The sequence below is a fragment of the Ambystoma mexicanum genome, chromosome 6p, assembly GCF_040938575.1.
Source record: "Ambystoma mexicanum isolate Mex_15411 chromosome 6p, UKY_AmexF1_1, whole genome shotgun sequence".
Lineage (NCBI taxonomy): Eukaryota > Metazoa > Chordata > Amphibia > Caudata > Ambystomatidae > Ambystoma > Ambystoma mexicanum.
The window spans coordinates 1,471,088,148-1,471,106,139 of record NC_090935.1 but is presented as its reverse complement, the minus strand read 5'-3'; the positions used below and the strand labels follow the sequence as shown (position 1 = coordinate 1,471,106,139).

The following is a 17,992-nucleotide window of genomic DNA, read 5'->3' as shown; positions in this document are numbered from 1 at the left end:
TGCCAATAAAGAAAGTTTAAAAAACACAAATAAAACATGAATAGGTTGCTATTTCCCCCATCGCAGAGTAGGTGGTAGATCTCGTTTGCTTGTTTGGACCTGGATCTGGCATTGATTTGGTTGCAGAGTAGTTTTCGAAGTGAGTTGATTTGCATCTTTGGGTGGTTTTGTTGTGGTTCTCCTTATCGTCTTTTGGTTGTTGGGAGAGTTTAGTTCTTCTTGATTCGTCGTTGAATAGGCCGGTCAGATTTCTAATTGGGTTCATGGGCATTTCAGGCTCCTCTTCCGATTCACAATGGTGTTGTCAATTCTCTTTGAGTTTGGTGATGTATGGAGTGAGGGTGCATCTTCTCATTCTTATTGCCTTTTTCCATTGGGCCCCTGGTATCCTGCTGTTGTGTATGGGCATCTGTTCTGTTCCGATTTTTGTAAGGTAGGGTGTAAGGTAGTGATTTTAGTCTTGTTTTCGGGGTGTGCTCTTATTCCGGTGATGGTTGTGGCTGTGCATTCTGATATTCTGGAGTTTGTCGGGAAATGGGTCTGTTGTGGTTCCCTTTTGGATATCCTTTGTTGATTCTATTGTCGGCTGATTTTCTGCCATGGCATTGCCTGGTCTTTCTTCTGGTATTTTTCAGATTGCCTCATGGTTGCAAGTGGCTTCCCGTGGTATGGGGTTATTTGGGGTACAGGGGCATAGGCCCTCTGTTAATTATTCTGTGTTTCTGTCTGCCTTGTGGATGTCCGCCTTGTTGGTCTTGGGATTGGTTCTTTTCATTGGTGGTGTTTTAATAATTTTCCTTTCTGTGGGTAAACTAGCGGGTGTTGAGAGTGGCTGAGTCGGGTCAGTGGTTGGCAGTGGTCTCACGCTGTGTGCAGCCTTTGAATTGGCTCGGGTAGTTGTGTGGAGAGATGGTAGATGATGGGCAGGACTTGGTAGGGTCCTAGTTCCTCCGCTTTGAGTAGTTTTACCAATTAGTGTGATTCTGTGTTCTGTCTTGCTTGGGGTTGTTGAGGTTCCTGGCGGGATTGTCTACCTTTCTATGATTGTTGAAAGTTCGTTTCTTGCGTTTGCTTGTGTGTGAAATAGAGCAAACTAGCGCAGTTGGTCGAATTTCAAGTAGGGTTAAAACACAATTTGCTGAAGTGTGAGATATGTCTAAATAACACAATTCGCCCCAGTGCAAGATATAGTTAACTCGCACAATCCGCTCAACTGTGAGATATGGCTAACAGTTGGCCTAAAATCAAATGGGGCTAGAACACAATTCGCCTTAGTGTGATCTGTGGCCAACTGAGACAATTCCCACAAGTGTGAGACAAAGCTAGCCAACACAGTTAGTCTAAAATTAAATAGGGCTAGAACACAATTTGTCTAAGTGCGAGATATGGCTAATTGTCACAATTAGACTAAGTGTAGTAACGCCTAGATTTGGCACACCTGGAAAGAGGGAGAATGGCCTAAAAAGGGGGGCACAATAGTAATACTCCTACGTCCCGTCCCCTTTCCTCCATACTTATGGGACATTCCTCCGTCCTGTGGGATGGGATCGGAGCACTTTTGTAAAAAGCATCACATCTTTCCAAAAATGTGTCCTTCTCTTATTACGCGGGGTACCGCACGTGGCCGTAACCCCGCCCTCCTTAGTTCCGCCCAGTGCATCGCCCGTCAGTCCTTTTCTAAGCTCGTTCAGGCCTGGACGCACTTGCATCTTTAGAAGTTTTTTTTTATTTCCAGGTCCTCCTCTCCTGCTCCGGCTAGCGGTCGCGAGTCAGTCTATGCCGTTTCAGTTACATTTTCCTACTTGTTCTTCTTGTGAGCGACGCTTCACTAGGGCGGACCTGCATCCTCTTTGTTTAGAGTGTTTGGGTCCGGACCACCAGTGGGACTCGTGCTTTTACTGCGACTCCCTTTCAGTCTGGGCGCTTCGTCATTTGGAGCAGTGGGAGGAGGTGTTCCAGCACGCTCCCACATTGCATTTTCTTACGTTCATCGAAGAAAAGAAGAAACGCCTGGTGAGTTCTTTACTTTTTAGAGCACCCCAGCCGGGGGACTAATTCCCAGAGTCTTCCTGGTCCTGGAAGCGGGGTCAAGAGCTCTGTTACCGGGGTTTGCCCTGAGGTGCCTTCTGGGCCTGAAAAGTGTACCGGAGTTTTCTCCGAGTGTCTCTGTAAGGGGCCTATTGTCACCGGATTGCTATCCGAGACCCCTCCTGTGGGGGCTTTTTGTGGGCCCAGCTCGGCTGTGGCGGCAAGTATCGGAGCTTGCTTCAAGGTCTCCCGGGTTGGAGCTTCCCGTAAAAACACTGGGGTACGCCCTGAGGCCTCTGTTGGGGCTGTTAGTACCGAACAAAAGTTTGAGGCCCGTGGCAGGGCTTTAGATACCGGGCTCGGGCCCGAGGCCTCTCGGTTGGTGACTAGGGTGACCGACAGTTCTGAGAGGCCTGTTAAGGTTTTGTCAGTGAGGTGTGTTCCTCATTGGTCCCGTTCAAGCGGTGACACCAGACCTGTTGAGGGGGCACTGAGTGAGGTCTTGGACCATAATTCCTCAGTTACCGGCAATACCGAGGTCCTTCCATTGAAGGTTTCTCTGGCTGTTAGCATGTCTCACAGCACTGGTTCGGCCAAGGTTCCTTGTATCCAGGCTAAAATGAAGACCCCTGACCCACCTGTGGAGACCCCTGCCTCACTTCAACACATGTCGCAGTTCCCGTTAGGTGCGGACAAAATGGCAGCCGCTCCTGCCAAGACTATGGCGGCCATTTTGGATACCTCCCTTACAACTACACCATCAGCCCTAGGTGTGGGGAGTAGGTTATCAGGTGAACATCGTTTTCCCCATTGGACCAATCTGCAGTGGTGCCTGATGCAACTCAGCCTGATCCGGATCTGCTGGACGACGCACAAGAGGATCAGGATAGCGATGACCAGCCCCGCTCTGTTAGAGCTTTTCACGACCGGGTGCTCGACATGTGTTTATTAGATGTTCCAGTACCTGAGACACCCGCTCCGCAGGAGGGGGTGCTTTTGGGGGGCGTTCACCTTGTCTCCTAAGGAGCGTACCAGCTTGTTCTTGCAGAAGAACGTTTTGGCAGAGGTCCGTAAAGTTTGGGAAAAACCACACTCTGGACTGTTTGTCAACAAGAAGATTGACGCGCGTTATTGGCTCCTTTTTTCAGAAGAGGTGGCTTTAGCGTTGTCGGCCCCCCTCCACGGTTGTGGCTGCGGCCACTTTACAGTCCAGGCCTGCTGCATGGTCTTCCGCAGCGGCTACTCAGGTTCTGACCAAAGAGGACAAGCTTCTTGACTCTTTGGGAAGGAGGCTTTTCGCTAATTCAGCGCTGCAGTTACGTCAAGCGAACGCAGAACTGGTGTTGGAGGGGGAAAATATGAAAATGTGGAAAGGTCTGTCGGAAATTTGAGGAATACATCCCCGCCGAAAAGCTAGAAGATTTCAGAGGGGGTTTGTCAGATGTTAGGGTCCTGGCGCAGGATATGCTGGAGGCTGCGGCACATCATGTCGACACATCGGCCCGCGGCCTCATGCTCGGCGTGGACCTCTCGTCAGGCTTGGCTGCATGCCACCAAGTTCTCTAAGGAGGTGCAGGATAAGGTTTTGGACCTGCCCTTTAATGCCAAGGAACTTTTTCATTCCACAACGGACGTTGAACTGACCAAAACTAAGGACAGCACTCAGACCGCTAAGTCTTTGTCGCTCCTGGTGAAATCGCCTTTCAGGGCGCAGAGGACATCCCTGCAGCCTCGGTCTTCCTCTGGTTTCAGGGGTTTTTTGTTTTTTGGACCTAAAGTCCCGCAGGGTTGATACCCCATCGGGAAATTGCCGCCGAAGGCAGCAGTGGAAAGCCGGATTTTCTCCCGCTCCTCAGCCTCCTCTTCAGGTTCAGGTGGCGCCGCCAATGAAAAACCAACTAAATGAGGTTTCCTCTGCGCTCGCACGAGACCCCGGTGGGAGTACGCATTGCGTCTCATTGGGATGCGTGGCAGACCATCACCGAAGACTGGTGGGTCTTTTCAGTCGCTCGGGCGGACTTCCGCTTCCCCCGACCCCACCCATCAATCCTCCTTGCCAGCAGTCGGGTCGCCTTCCCCGAGAGCCGAGATTCAAAAGTTGTTGGATCTAAGGGCGGCGGAAACCGTTCCACTAGGGGAGGGAGGTGAGGGCTTCTATTCCCGGCTGTTTACGGTGCCCAAATCCAACCAGGCTGGCCTGTGCACCATCCTAGACCTTTCCCAGTTCAATCTCTCTCTACCCCAGAGAAATTCAAGATGATCAAGCCCCGTCAGATAAAGTCCTCTTCGCAGAGGGGCGATTTGCTCAGCGTGGTAGACCTTCAGGATGCATATATGCATATTCTGATCTGGAATCCACATCGGAGATACCTACGTTTTTCTGTGGGAGAGGAGCACTTCCAGTTCCCAGTGCCCCCTTTTGGCCTCAGCTTGGCACCGCGTGTCTTTACAAGGATGTCGGTCATCGCAGCCTATCTTCTGCTTCAGGGTATCCACGTGTATCTGTATTTGGACGATTGGCTGCTGCGCAGTCCTTGTCCTTTGGAGAAAAAAAAAGGGGGGGTCCCAACGAGCTACCTCTAGATGTAGGCACTGGAGGTGACAGAATTATGTAACAACTTTCATGTGCTTATGACCCCATCAATATCAAAAAATTTAAAACGATGGGGAGATCAGTGGTAACAAAAAATATATTATTTTATTTTATGATTACTCATAGGTTAAAAAAAGACCGACAGGTCACGTTTGCAAATTGGAACAACATAAAACAAAATTAATAAGAAGACAATTCTTTTAACACTTTTTGTCCTTGTGTTCACTCCTCGAATACATTTAAATTTCAAGTGATGTTAGTAACACATGGGTGACTTTGCAATATGCAATTAATGTCCGACTATTTGCAGGGTCCCCATAAATATTGTCGCCGCGAGTGGATCTGTTTCCAGCCTTCTTCTTGAAACACAATTGAACTAATAGTTATTCTTGGGTATTTAAGCCGATTGTGCAAGGCTTTCTTCAGGACACATCAACCCCACGTTTTACGGGGTGTACCAGTGTTATTGCAAAATGATCTCCACATATCTATAATAAACCAGAGACATACATATAAATATTTCATTAACCAACCACTCAGTTCTCTAAAATGTATATTAAGCCATGGGTGAAACAATGCTGTCTACCTCTCAATATATTAGAATGCACATAGTCTTCATTCATTATTTGACCATACTATACTTATTTGGCAGTCAATTCAATAGATACCTAATTAGAATCAGTTCAATTTTATGCTTTATTTCAAGCCTTTTGTCATTTGGCCTCATTACTAAGCTTCTATTCATACTGCGTTATTGCCAGGTGAAAAAACAAGAGGAGGAAGGGTGAGGAGGGAGGGAGGGGGGGGGGGGGGGGGTAGAGGAGCAGAGACAAAAGAGACATTAATGTAACTTTTATAACGCCCTGTCAAAGCTTATTGTAGCATGCAGAGTGAAGCAAGCCTACCTATATGGCTCTTGTGAGTCAAAAAACCAAAACAATTGGTTGTAGAATGCAGTGCTTATCACAAGTTTGGCTGCTTATCGTGTTGAACAGCTGTGGAAAAAGGACCACACGAGAAAGAAGTCTCAAATTACTTTTTTGTCAACAGCTATTGGTTGGCATCTAAAATAGCGCATATAAGTGCGCCTACCAGTAGCAGTCCCGCATATGAGTTTTAGGTGAATTTCTCTCTAGTTATTTCGCAAGATGTATTGCAGTGGGTAGTTATTCGCCAGCACCTAATGGAGGACAAACAAATGTGCCAGGCGAGATACAAATCATTCCGCTAGTTCAAAAGTCATAGCATATATGTGCCTGCAGATGACTTCCTTTTTCGTGTGAGCTCAGAAATGCACCACGCCCCGGGGCAGGGACGGCGCTCAGTACCCGACGGAGTGATTGTTTCTTTCACTCGCACAGTCACAGGGAAAGGCTGTAGTTTATTAACCACCTAATGGGAGATATCAAGAGATGTCGAAAGAAATTAATATCATTCTGCAAAAAGGGATGAAATGGCATGAGTGTGCCTGCAGATCACTTACTTTCAGGGGCGAAATCCCCACACACATCCAGCTACACCGAAGGCGAAAGGGGGTGCCGGCGAACTTCTGAAATCTCTTCAATTTGGCTTACATCACGTGATCGAGCTACGTGCTTTATAGCTGAATCACTTGATGCAGCCAAACAGGGGACTAGCCTGTTGGTGCAATAGCCCAAACTATTTAGTCAGCCATGTTTAGAGTGAATATATGTAGGTATTACAGTCCGTGTCAGGGCCGGGTATCTACAGACTTATGTGCGTTAGAGGAGCGGCTGCAAAGGAGCGGTTTTGTTGACAAATTTTATGGCCCCACGTGGAACTCCAAGATGATTGATATAAAAGGTCACATTTTGGTGGTGTTTATACAAGCAGAAAGGGAGTTGATCAAAAGGTTATTTTCGTATGAACAAACCCCACTCTATCTATAGATTTAATCCTTCGGTGTAGCTGGATGTGTGTGAATTGTATATTGCAAAGTCACCCATGTGTTACTACCATCACTTGAAATTTAAATGTATTCGAGGAGTGAACACAAGGACAAAAAGTGTTAAAAGAATTGTCTTCTTATTGATTTTGTTTTATGTTCTTCCAATTTGCAAACGTGACCTGTCGGTCTTTTTTTAACCTATGAGTAATCATAAATAAAATAAGAATATATTTTGTTACCACCGATCTCGCCATCGTTTTAAATTTGTTGATAGTGATGGGTTCATAAGCACATAAAAGTTGTTACATAATTCTGTCACCTCCAGTGCCTACATCTAGAGGTAGCTCGTTGGGACTCCCCCCTTTTTTCTTCTATGATATTGAGTACTCCCCCACGAGCCCCTAACAAAAGAGGACTGCTGTTCATTCAGTCCGCTCTTTGAGTTTTCACACTTGTCCTTTGAAAGCCTCGAGCAACCTTCAGTCTCTCCTCCAGCTCCTGTTCCACCTTGGGCTGTCGATGAACTGGCTGAAATCCTCCATGACGGTCTCTCAGGACATGATTTTCCTGGGTTTTCATTGGAACACGATCGACTGCAGGGTATACCTGACCCGGGACAGAATGGCGGCTCTGATGGTCACCTGTCAGGTCTTTGCGCAGTCGGGGAGCATGTGGACCTGGTGGTTCCAGAGGCTTCTGGGCCTCATGGCCTCGTGTGTTTTGGCTCTTCCTCTTGCTCGGCTCAAGATGAGGCGAACGCAGATGGCTCTTCGGAGTCCTGGCATCAAGCTGTGGATCCGGACTACAAAATGATTTCGATTCCAGCTTCCATGAGAGCGGTCTTTTTGTGGTCGTCTCTCGGCAACGTGTCAATGGGTGTGGCTTTTCAGGACCCAGTTCTGCTGATGAGTCACAACAGACTCTTCCCTTCTAGGGTGGGGTGCGACTTTGGATCCTCTTCAAGTTTCCGATCTCTGGTCGCCCCAAGACAAGCTCCTTCATATAAATCACCCGGAGCTTTTGGCGATCTTCCTGGTGCTCAAGGCGTTCAGGCTGGTCATTGTCAACCAAGTGGTCCGTGTCCGCACGGACAATGTGGTGTCCATGTTTTACATCAACAAGCAGGGGGGTACCAAGTCCCCTCCTCTTGTGGATCTTGCCAATCAGATTTGGGAATGGGCGGTGCAGCATGGCATCTGGCTAGTGGCTGTACACATCCTGGGCCAGCTGAATGTTACTGCGGATGCCCTCAGCCGACGAACAATGGTCAGCTATGAGTGGGAGTTGAAAGGGGAGGTCCTCTTACAAGTCTTCCAGTGTTGGGGCACTCCAGAAGTGGATCTCTTCGCAACGTCGGCCAACAGGAAACTTCCTCTGTATGCCCCCAGAAACGGACTGGGAGTCTCCTCTCTGGGGGATGCTCTCGAGAACCATTGGCACAATGAGGGCCTATGCCTTTCCGCACCTGTCTCTCATTCATCGGACAATTTGCAAACTAAGGAACACAGTGAACTGTTCTCTTCTGCGCATATAGCTCTGTGGTGGCCGGCCATGTTCTGGTTTTCAGAGCTTCAGCATCTGTCCGTGTGTGCGCCGATGAGGCTTCTGTTGGTTCCTGACCTGCTTCACCAGAGAGGTCGGCAGCTGTGGCACCCCTCCCCACAATCGTTCAGCTTGGCGACATAGTGCTTGAGTTCAGATCTCGAGAACCTCTCAACCTGTCTGCTGATAACATGCACATTATTCAGGAAGCCAGGATGCCCTTATCGAGATCTCAATACAAGAGCAACTGGCTTCGGTTCTGCCACTGGTGCTTAGCCAAACAATTGGACCCTAGGGGGGCTACGATCGACACAGTGCTGTCCTTTGTTCCCATCTAGCGGAGTCGGGCATTCATGTCCTCTCTTGTAGGACTTATCTTTCGGCTGTGGCCGCTTACTTATCCACAGACCAGTGCTATTTTTCACTATCAAATCCAGTGGTAAAGCCTGTTCGCAAACCGCATCCGACGTGGGATCTGAACGTGGTCCTTACGGCATTGTCATAAGCCCTTCAAACCAATGGCTACAGTAGATCTTGAGCACCTTTCGTGGAAAGTGTCCTTCTTGGTCGCCGTGACGTCGGCAAGGCATGTAAGCGAGCTCCAGGCTTTGTCGGAGGCGCATCCCTTCTTGGTTTTCCACAAGGATAAGGTCCTGAGGACGAATCCTTCTTTCCTACCGAAAGTGGTCTCGGATTTCCATCGAAATCAGCTAATCTCCTTGCCCGTCTTCTTTCCACACCTGGCTTTGGAAGCCGAAAGATTTTGCATTGCCTGGATGTTAGAAGAGCTCTTAAATTCTATCTGGACAGAACATCTGAATTTAGGAGTTCTTCTCAACTACTGGTGACCTTTGGTAATTTGCAGGGTAAACCGGCTTCCAAAGCAACGATCTCCAGATGGGTTGCTGCCTGTATTATGGAGTCTTGCACTGTCCAGGGCCTCCAACCTCCTAAAGGGGTTCACACACACCTGGTACAGGGCAAAGCAGCTGCGGTTGCTTTTCAAAAGTACGTCCCCTGGAAGAACATCGCGCAAGCGGCTACATGGGTCTCTCCATCGGCTTTTTGTAGACACTACTGTTTGGATCTGAGCTCCAGAGCTGATGCTCAGTTTGGTGTGAGACATGGCTAACTAGACCCAATCGGGCCCAATGCGAGATGGGGCTAACTAGACCCAATCGGGCCCAATGCGAGATGGGGCTAACTAGACCCAATCGGGCCCAATGCGAGATGGGGCTAACTAGACCCAATCGGGCCCAATGCGAGATGGGGCTAACTAGGCACAATCGGGCCCAATGCGAGATGGGGCTAACTAAGAACAACCAGACTAAAAGTGAGGTAAGATTGCTATACAAACTTTGGGGTGGGTGGGCCATCGGACAATCGGCTAATACAGAATAAGTTAGTATAAGAACGTTTAAGATTGGGTTGGTCCGCAGAAATGTTTGGTCGAGTGTGGGGATTTGGACGCAAATGCCTTTTGAGATGTTTGTACTTGTGTATAGGCATTGGGCAAATGGCCAAACCACACCAGCATCTGTGTATCCCTCCTCACATGCCTCTCCCTCATACTCAGTTTATGCCAATAGTTTTGGCTTATAGGTTGTGCTTTTAACACCACCTAATACCAAAAAATAAACATAAAGCCAAGTGTTTTTTTATTTTTTATTGTCGGTCATATAACAATCTACGGTAATTTAAATCACTGGGTTTTGTTTTCTTTTGACGTCCATTAGTAAGCAGAAGGCTCCCAAGAATGGACTGTGGGTTTGGATGCAGTGCAGTCATCCTCGGGAGTGCACTGATAGCATTTTTTGTAAAAGCAGTGCAGTGACGGATATAAGTCAACACATGCAGTGGGGTGTTTCTCAGTGTATGGGTGCTGGAATTGGAGGGGATCAAGATTTATGGGTCATCACTTACCGGCAAATTAAGGAATCATCTTGAAATAAGTTTTATAGTAGACATTTCAATATAGAGTTCCTTTGTATACAAAAAAACAAACATAAGTGTGACAAGAAGTGCAAAATACTGTATGATGTTTGCCCAATATTTGTTAAAATAAAATTTTAAATAAAATACTGATGTTGGTTTCATAAATAAAATACTGATGTTAGTTTCAAGATAGCCGACCTATTTACAGACGAGCAGCATAGATTAGAGTGTTTAACTTTTCCCAAGTACTCCTTGTGAATTGAATTTCAAGTAGCCAGTTTACAGTGTAGGAAATGTCACAGCACCAACTTTTGAACTGAAAGAATACTTTAACAAATCTTCCCCAATGTAGACCTTTCCACCAGCTGCTACAAAATGTCCCCTACCGTAACAGAACTTTCTCCAGGATGCAGTCTTGTGTGAGTGAGCGAGCAGCTAACTGGTACCAGGACCCTTCTTTCATGTAAATACTCAGGACCTCTCCTCTGGCTGTGAGCAAAGCTCACTCGAGCCAGACTCTAAAAGGAAAAGGTTACTAATTTGCTAAAGAATGTTTTCTATAGAATGTTAAACGTACAGCCATGATTGTTTATCTTCGTTTTCATTGGAGGGAAGAGGGTTTGATGTAAACGTTTTCATTTCTCAAGGGTTGTAGTATTGTGAGAACAAATTTGATCTGTGATTGAAAGAGGATATGCACAGGATAAATGCAAGGGAGTATTTCCTTTTAGAAAGGGTGGTGAATTTGAACACCCTTCTGCAGCGGTACATGGGATGTTTAATGCAGGGGTATAGTACAGAAAAAAATATAATTTAGATATAATTTTTCCACATTATAAAATTGTGCATGTTTTCTCTGTCCTTCTCCATAGTGCATTATTGTCTGTGGTATCTTGGTTTTTAAGAAATGATTTGCAATTAGTTGTAAAATCGCTATTAGTATAGTAAGTCTAACTAGATGTTCTTTGTTCAGATAATATCTGAAGATATTAGTGAGTTACAGAAAAACCAGGCAACAACAATGGCAAAAATTGCTCAGTACAAACGGAAATTGATGGACCTTTCGCACAGAGCCCTTCTGGTAAGAATCTACATGGGGAATATTTTATTTACAATTTCCGTTTCTCAGTCATTGATAGTTTTGTTTTTACGTTCTAATTAGCAGTTAGCAAAATATTAATTCTAACACATCATGGTACAATTGAAATGTGGGTTACATGATTGATTTTTGATAATGATGTGCTTGCCTTGAAATGCATACCAAGTGGACCTTCATGGACTTTGACATATTAGCACGTGAAAATAGTTATTGACCTGCACTCAATCAATGTGCCAAGTGCAGTCAATAACTACTGGTATTGAATGCATTCCTGATATTCTGACACAGAAGCAGACTTGGAATCAACAGAAAGCATGTGCCCCCTGCATTCAAAAAACGGCAATGCAACAAGCGATTTCTTTCAATATGTCAATCCAACCTAACTTAACACACCAAAATGAAAGCTAAATCATGGAGCAATGCTTTCACTTCTTTTTTAAAAGGAAATCTATACACTTGACATTGGACCTAATGTAAGCTCCTGCTCAACTACTCCAGCTCAACCAAGTTTATAATTAAAATGAATGCATACTTTATAAAGATAGCTTGGATATTTAAATATTACAAAATAAAACCACATTTCATTTAGTAACATATTTCGTGTGCTTTGCTCACTAGTAAAGTAACATGTTTTACTTCACCACCACAACCCCAAATCCTTCATTACTATTGCCACCATGTGCTAATAGCCATATAGAACTTGTGAGGAGGAGTCATCTCCTGGGATAAGCCTTCACTAACTTACGTCCCTCGACTTTGCCTTGGGCAATAACTTGGTGGCGGGTCATTAACCCACAATAACCTCTCCTTCAGTCTATAAGGCTATATTCATTGTGCTGTACATAACAAATCCATAGTTGATCTACCATTTTAATCTTCAGTTCACCCCTTATTTGTTACAGGTTTTAATTAAACAGGAAATCCAAAGAAAGAGTGGTTATGCAATCCAGGCAGATGAGGAGCAGTTGCGTGTGCAGTTGGACACAATTCAGTGCGAACTAAACGCACCAACCCAGTTCAAGGTGAGACACTGCCAATGTTTCTGGTCTGCTGTGAGAGTGCTACTATGTAACCATTGTAACCAAATCTGAATCTTCAAAGCTTTGACTGAAAAAGCATGTTCTTAAACTGTGATGTAGAATGAGCCTTGTGCCACTTGGTCTGATTTCTGGCCTGTGAGTCTGTAATAACAAGATGTTTTTACAACACATTTTCAAGAAGGCTCTTACTCCAGTGAGTAAGCCTGGGGTCCAAATCCACAACGATAATGACTGAGTTGAAATTAGAGTTCTTTGGCTGTGGTGGGTTTTTTTTCTTGAATTATTTGGGGGACATGTGAAGATTGTGAAATGCGCATTGAAATCTCTCCCGAACACGCATTCAGCCGCTGGAAACACTACATACTATACAAGCACACACAGGCATTCTATACACGTACAAACACACACTCACTGTACTTTCATTGTGTAGAACGATGCAGAAAATGGCCTTGTCACAGTCTATGCGCGTACAGTACTCTTGGATGGATGCGGTTAACTAGATTTTAAGAGGTTGTCTGACACACCACACCCTTTGCTTCTGCCCCTGCATACAAGTACATGAAGCTACATAGATTTTCTCATATCGAGTACCGATTTGCTTACAAATCAAGCACTGCTGGTAATGTTGGGAGTGTAACACCTTCTCACACCTCTTCTGCAGGGTCGCCTTAATGAGCTAATGTCCCAGATCAGAATGCAGAATCATTTCGGAGCTGTAAGATCAGAAGAGCGCTACTATGTAGATGGTGACCTCCTGAGGGAAATAAAGCAGGTAAAAAGCTCTTGCATTGGTTGATTGGAACAAGGTAGCATGATGTACCCACAAGCATTGGAATTTGATGTATGCAAAACTGAAATGTGATAGCTGGAAGGTTTGAATTAGTAATATTAGTAATAATCTCTGGCATTGTTCTTGTCAGCCTACCGTGACATTGCAAAAAGAGAACCACAATAAATCTTTCGCTACTATTCAAAGGGGATCTCCAGCGCAAACTGCGTGGTCACATCCTTTCTGCACAAGTTCACCAGCAACCCTAAGCATGCGTCAGCCTTTTTGGGAGTAGTTAATGTGGTCTTTCTCGTTTCAGGACCCATATCTGGGAATATCTGTTGTGGAGATCAGTTTTCAGAATTGACCCTGTGGGTAGATTCTGGGAGGCCACTCTTATAGTGAATTGTGTAAAGACACGAAGGTCTAGCCAAATTATCAAGGGATGTTACTGCCAGTAAGTCCTAGACTCCGGAGAAGGTGGGGTGTGGCATTGGTTCAATAAGGCAGGTATAAAGCACTCCTGTAAGTCTAGGTGGACCGTAAAGCATAAAATACATTATTTATTAGGATTGACAGACACATTGCAATGAAAATAATAGCAAGTAAAAATTACTTAATCCTCACTACACATATATTTACATTCACTATGGGGTGCTGTTCGTAACAAGCACCAATACTTTTTGCACAGTTCAATACAGTTTAAATAAGAAATGCAAGGTAATTTAAAAACAGCGAGTACTATAGAACCAGTCCGAAACCGGTAAGTAACAAGAGAACAATATTACACTGTCTTTTATGTAAGGCTGTGACACTAAAAAAATACGTCCATGATGGAGGATGGGGCCTAGTGTCCTGAGAGTCGCATGGGTTGCCCTTTGTATGGATTAATGTCTTCTAAAATAGCAGAACAAGTTTTGGAAAACCCAAACAGTGGGTTCTCGTGCTCCAGGAATGCAAGAATTCTTAGGTCCTCTCCCAATCCCAACACTGTAGGTGAGGCCGAGATGGGGGTATCCTTTGCCAGAGCTCTGCTGATCATGACCAGGCAAGGGATATGTAGGGTTAGGACTTTGTGCCTGTTACAACATGTGGCCAGAGGGGTGCAATGGTAGAAACAGGTATGCAAACTTACTCCTGCTCCTCCCCCCATTCTCCCATCTCCCTCTGTCCGACCTGCGGCCCCCCTCCCTTCTCTGCCTTTCCTCTCTTCTCCACTGATGAGGTATCTAGACAATTCCGATCTATCAAAACCTCATCTAAACAGGTTCTTCCCTTTTCTTCCAAAACCATCAAGGACCACATCGACACCCTCGCCCCATCCTTGGGGGACGTCTGCAACCACTCCTTCGACTCCGGTACCTTCCCCTCCCTCCTGAAGCACTCTTGTGTAACCTCTTCTCAAGAAGCCCTCAGCCGACCCCTCCCTTCCGGCTAATTATCGCACAATCTCCATCACTCCTTTCCTGGGCGAACAACTGGAAAAGCTGGCCATGTCCCAGCTTAATCTTCACACCAAATCTGTTAGCTGTCTCCATGACCATCAATCTGGTTTCAGAGCAGCCAGCAGCACAGTAACTGCTCTTCTGAACATCCGCGAAGACTTGCTTTCAAACCTGGACTCTAATCTCCCCTCTGTCCTCATCCTACTCGATCTCTCCTCTGCCTTTGACAGGGTTAACCACGTCATCCTGCTGAACCGGCTCTGTGATTATCTGGGTATCCCTGATCAGGCTCTGTTCTGGATAACCTCTTTCCTCGCTGATCAACCCGCCCAGGTCCAACCTGGGTCCTTGCTCTCCTCTATCTCTCGCTCCACCTGTGGTGTTCGTCAGGGGTCTAACCTCCCTCCCTGGTTGTTCAACCAATACCTGGCACCTCTCGCCCACCGCATTGCTGCTTTCTGCTCCAACTTCCAATGCTATGCGGATGACACCTAGCTCGCTTTCAGGCTCCCTTCTGCCGCCTCTTCTTCTTCTCTCATCCAGATTGTCTTTCTGCAATCCAAGAGTGGTGCGCCGCCAATAATCTCTGCCTGAATGCCAGCAAGCCGGGGATCCTCATCATTGGCACACCAGCACCCTCCTTTCCGACCGGCCTCCCTTGGCCGCTCTCCTGCGAGGCCAGGAATCTTGGGGTTATCTTCGACTCCACACTCTCCTTCTCTCCTCACATCTGTCTCTAAGAAGTCAAACTACCAACTGCAACTCCTCAGGGGTATTCTCCCTCTCCTCTCCTCCTTCTCCCAGAAGCTCACTGTCTCTAGAGCCCTGGTTCTCTCTAGGGTTGACTATAGTAATAGCCTCTTTTTAAATCTGCCTGCCTCTACTCTCTGCCCTCTGCAACTCATCCAGAACAGGACTGTGAGACTTGTCCTTGGCCACAAGCCCAGGGATCATATCTCTCCAGTGCTGAAATCTCTCCATTGGCTCCCAGTGGATGCAAGGATCAAAATCAAGACCATCTGCATCGTCCACAAGGCCTTCTGGAGCCTGGGCCTGAAATATCTTCCTACTCGAGCCCTTCGCTCCTCCAACTCCTTGAGGGTCAGGTGTTTTTCCAAGAAACGAGTTGGAGGAAGATCTCTCTTCTGCGGGTGCCTCCCTCTGGAACAGCCTCCCTGCCTCTCTGAAACTTGAGCAGAATCGCCTCCAGTTTTGAATGCAGCTCTAGACCACCTTCTTTGCTTCTGCCTACTCTCTTCCTCTTCCCTGCTGATCGCATATGTTATTGCACTGGTTACCTGGCTACCCTCTGAACCACGGGTCCAAGTCCATGTCCTCCCAGCTGCACACCTGCACTGCCTCCTGGTAACCCTTCCCTTGGGGCTGTATCTGTAAACCTACTGTCCCCCTAACTGCACTACCCATCACTTGTTCTGCACTTAACCTTGCACTGCCACCTGTTGGCCGCACTTCTTTTTTCTTGTGTTCTGATCCTGTGTCCTGCAATTTTTTCTTCTCCCCCACCCCTCTCTGGCACTTTTCCGCCCTCCTCTCCCCTGCACTTGCGCAATCTCAATGTCACTAGGCCTAGTAAAATCGTTGTCTTGTCCCCATTGTCAATTAACCCCCCATCCCCATCCCCCCTGTTGCGCTTTGAAACACTTTAGTATGTGCGCGCTATAAATAAAATATCATATTATACCTCCTCTACTTGATTACTTCAGAAAGCATGTTAGGAAATATTGTATGTAGTAACCCTGTGGGAGACTACACCAGCTTTGTCCTCTTTGCAATAGGTAACCCAACCTTTGGTATAGGCCTGTACGGTTTAGGACGATTTTACCTAACCCCAAAAGTTCGACCCCCCCCCCCAATTTCCTGCATATATATATATATATATATATATATTTGGGTATGTGGAGGGAAGTATATAAAAAAATGTATAGGGGTAAGGCGGGGGGTGGGGGGTCTCCCCCCACATATATATATGTGGGAAATTAAAAAAAAAACAAAAAATAAAAAGTCGACCTTTCGGTAAGTCTAACCTTTGGGTTCGGTAAAATCACTTGGATTCGGCCTGTACTACACAAGTTGGTAGTGACTGAACAGCCAGGCTCATCTCAAGAGGGGTCAATGTGAGCTCTAGGTTTGCAACATAGAGATTCACAGTGACATGTATTCAAATAACACTTAGACTCAAGGTTTATTGATTAAAATAATTATTTTATTAATTTAAGTCTGTTTTAAAATAAGCCTTCTTTAGAATGGAGCAATATGCAACACTTAAATACACTTCAAAAATACACTCCTTCCGTTAAGTAAGTAGATACCCTTTTGGATGACACACAGATGCTTCCTACACCCTGGGGTGACTTCAATTGCTAGGTCACTGGACATTAATATCACTTTTCACACTCAAACTGTAATACTGAAGTTATGGCAAAAAGGAACATGTTAGGGAAGCAAAGCTTCTCAAACAGGTAAGCACTTTAGACTCCCCCCAATTAAATATAGGTTAATATAGGTCTCCCAGCTATACAAGTAAGGTATGTATGACTTTTTGGAGGGACAGTTAAACACAGTCAGAGGGTAAGAAGAGTCTGCAGGGAGCCAGGACAGCCAATGTCAGTGGAGCAAAGTCTAGGGGTGCTGAGGCACTTCGTGAAGATAGCACACAAGTCTTGCACAAGCTTAAAGTTTTATTGTAAAAAGAATCACTGGGAGGCTTGTGAAGGGCAAAGTACAAGCAACTCTGCAAAGGGAAGCAAATGAAAGTGTCCAGTGAGAGCAAGCAACCTACACACAAGAGTCAAGTACCCCTAGTTGCACAGTACCTTGAATCTGAAGAAAAGGTTCCCGCTGGCTTCTGTTCCTGTTGTAGTCCTGCAGATCCTGTTTTTCCTGGGTCTCAGTCGTGGGGACAAGAGGATCACCTTTTATTTCAACATATCTTTGGAAGAATCTCATGGCTAACTATATCAAAAGCCGCTGAGCTGTTTAGATGAGCTGTGATCTGCGTTGTTTTTTAGGGTCTCCTTTTGAGCACAAGGTGAATTCTGTGCCCCTCTTGGTCTAAAGCCATCTTTTGCCTCATGAATCAGATTTTATTCAATGTAATTTCAGATTTGGCCGTATATGAATTTTTCCATGATTTTCCAAATGAAAGGAGGGTTTAAGATTAGAAGATAGTTTGCAGGATTGTTTTGAAATGCTGTATATTTTTTTTAAACCATTTTAAGAGGAGCAGGACGTAGGCTGACGGTAACAGTAGAGCGATGCGGCAGGTGGTGATTAAGTTATACTGATAAAAATACAAGTGTCAGATCTAGATGTTTAATGATGATTTTAAATTGGTTTGTAGGTGGTGGGGCATGGATCACCGAGAGATGATGTAGTCTTTCAGTGATGGTGGTAAGAAAGGGCAGAAGGTGGTTAGCTGCGGCAAGGCTCATTCCAGAGGTTATCTCTCCTTTTTTGGGTAGGGAGGGTTGAGGGCCTTTTAATATCCAGGTTTTCCTGGATGAGTAATATCTTTTTGTTAAAGTGTCACAATTTGATTACATAACTTTTGTTGCCTCTGGTGTGTAGCAGGGTGTCAGGTATTTTTAATTCTTTAATTAGCGTGACAATGA

The 17,992-nt window shown here is 45.7% G+C and overlaps 1 protein-coding gene across 5 annotated transcripts in view; it reads left to right on the top strand.

Moving 5' to 3' along the window:
• Positions 1–17,992, top strand: part of NUP54 (nucleoporin 54) — a 768,463-nt gene that overhangs the window by 739,384 nt on the left and 11,087 nt on the right. For all 5 annotated transcript variants that reach the window (XM_069626313.1, XM_069626314.1, XM_069626312.1 and 2 more), the window contains 3 exons: positions 10,981–11,088; positions 12,009–12,128; positions 12,808–12,918. In XM_069626313.1, coding sequence (XP_069482414.1) covers positions 10,981–11,088; positions 12,009–12,128; positions 12,808–12,918 — 339 coding nt within the window. The remainder of the gene's footprint in view (positions 1–10,980; positions 11,089–12,008; positions 12,129–12,807; positions 12,919–17,992) is intronic.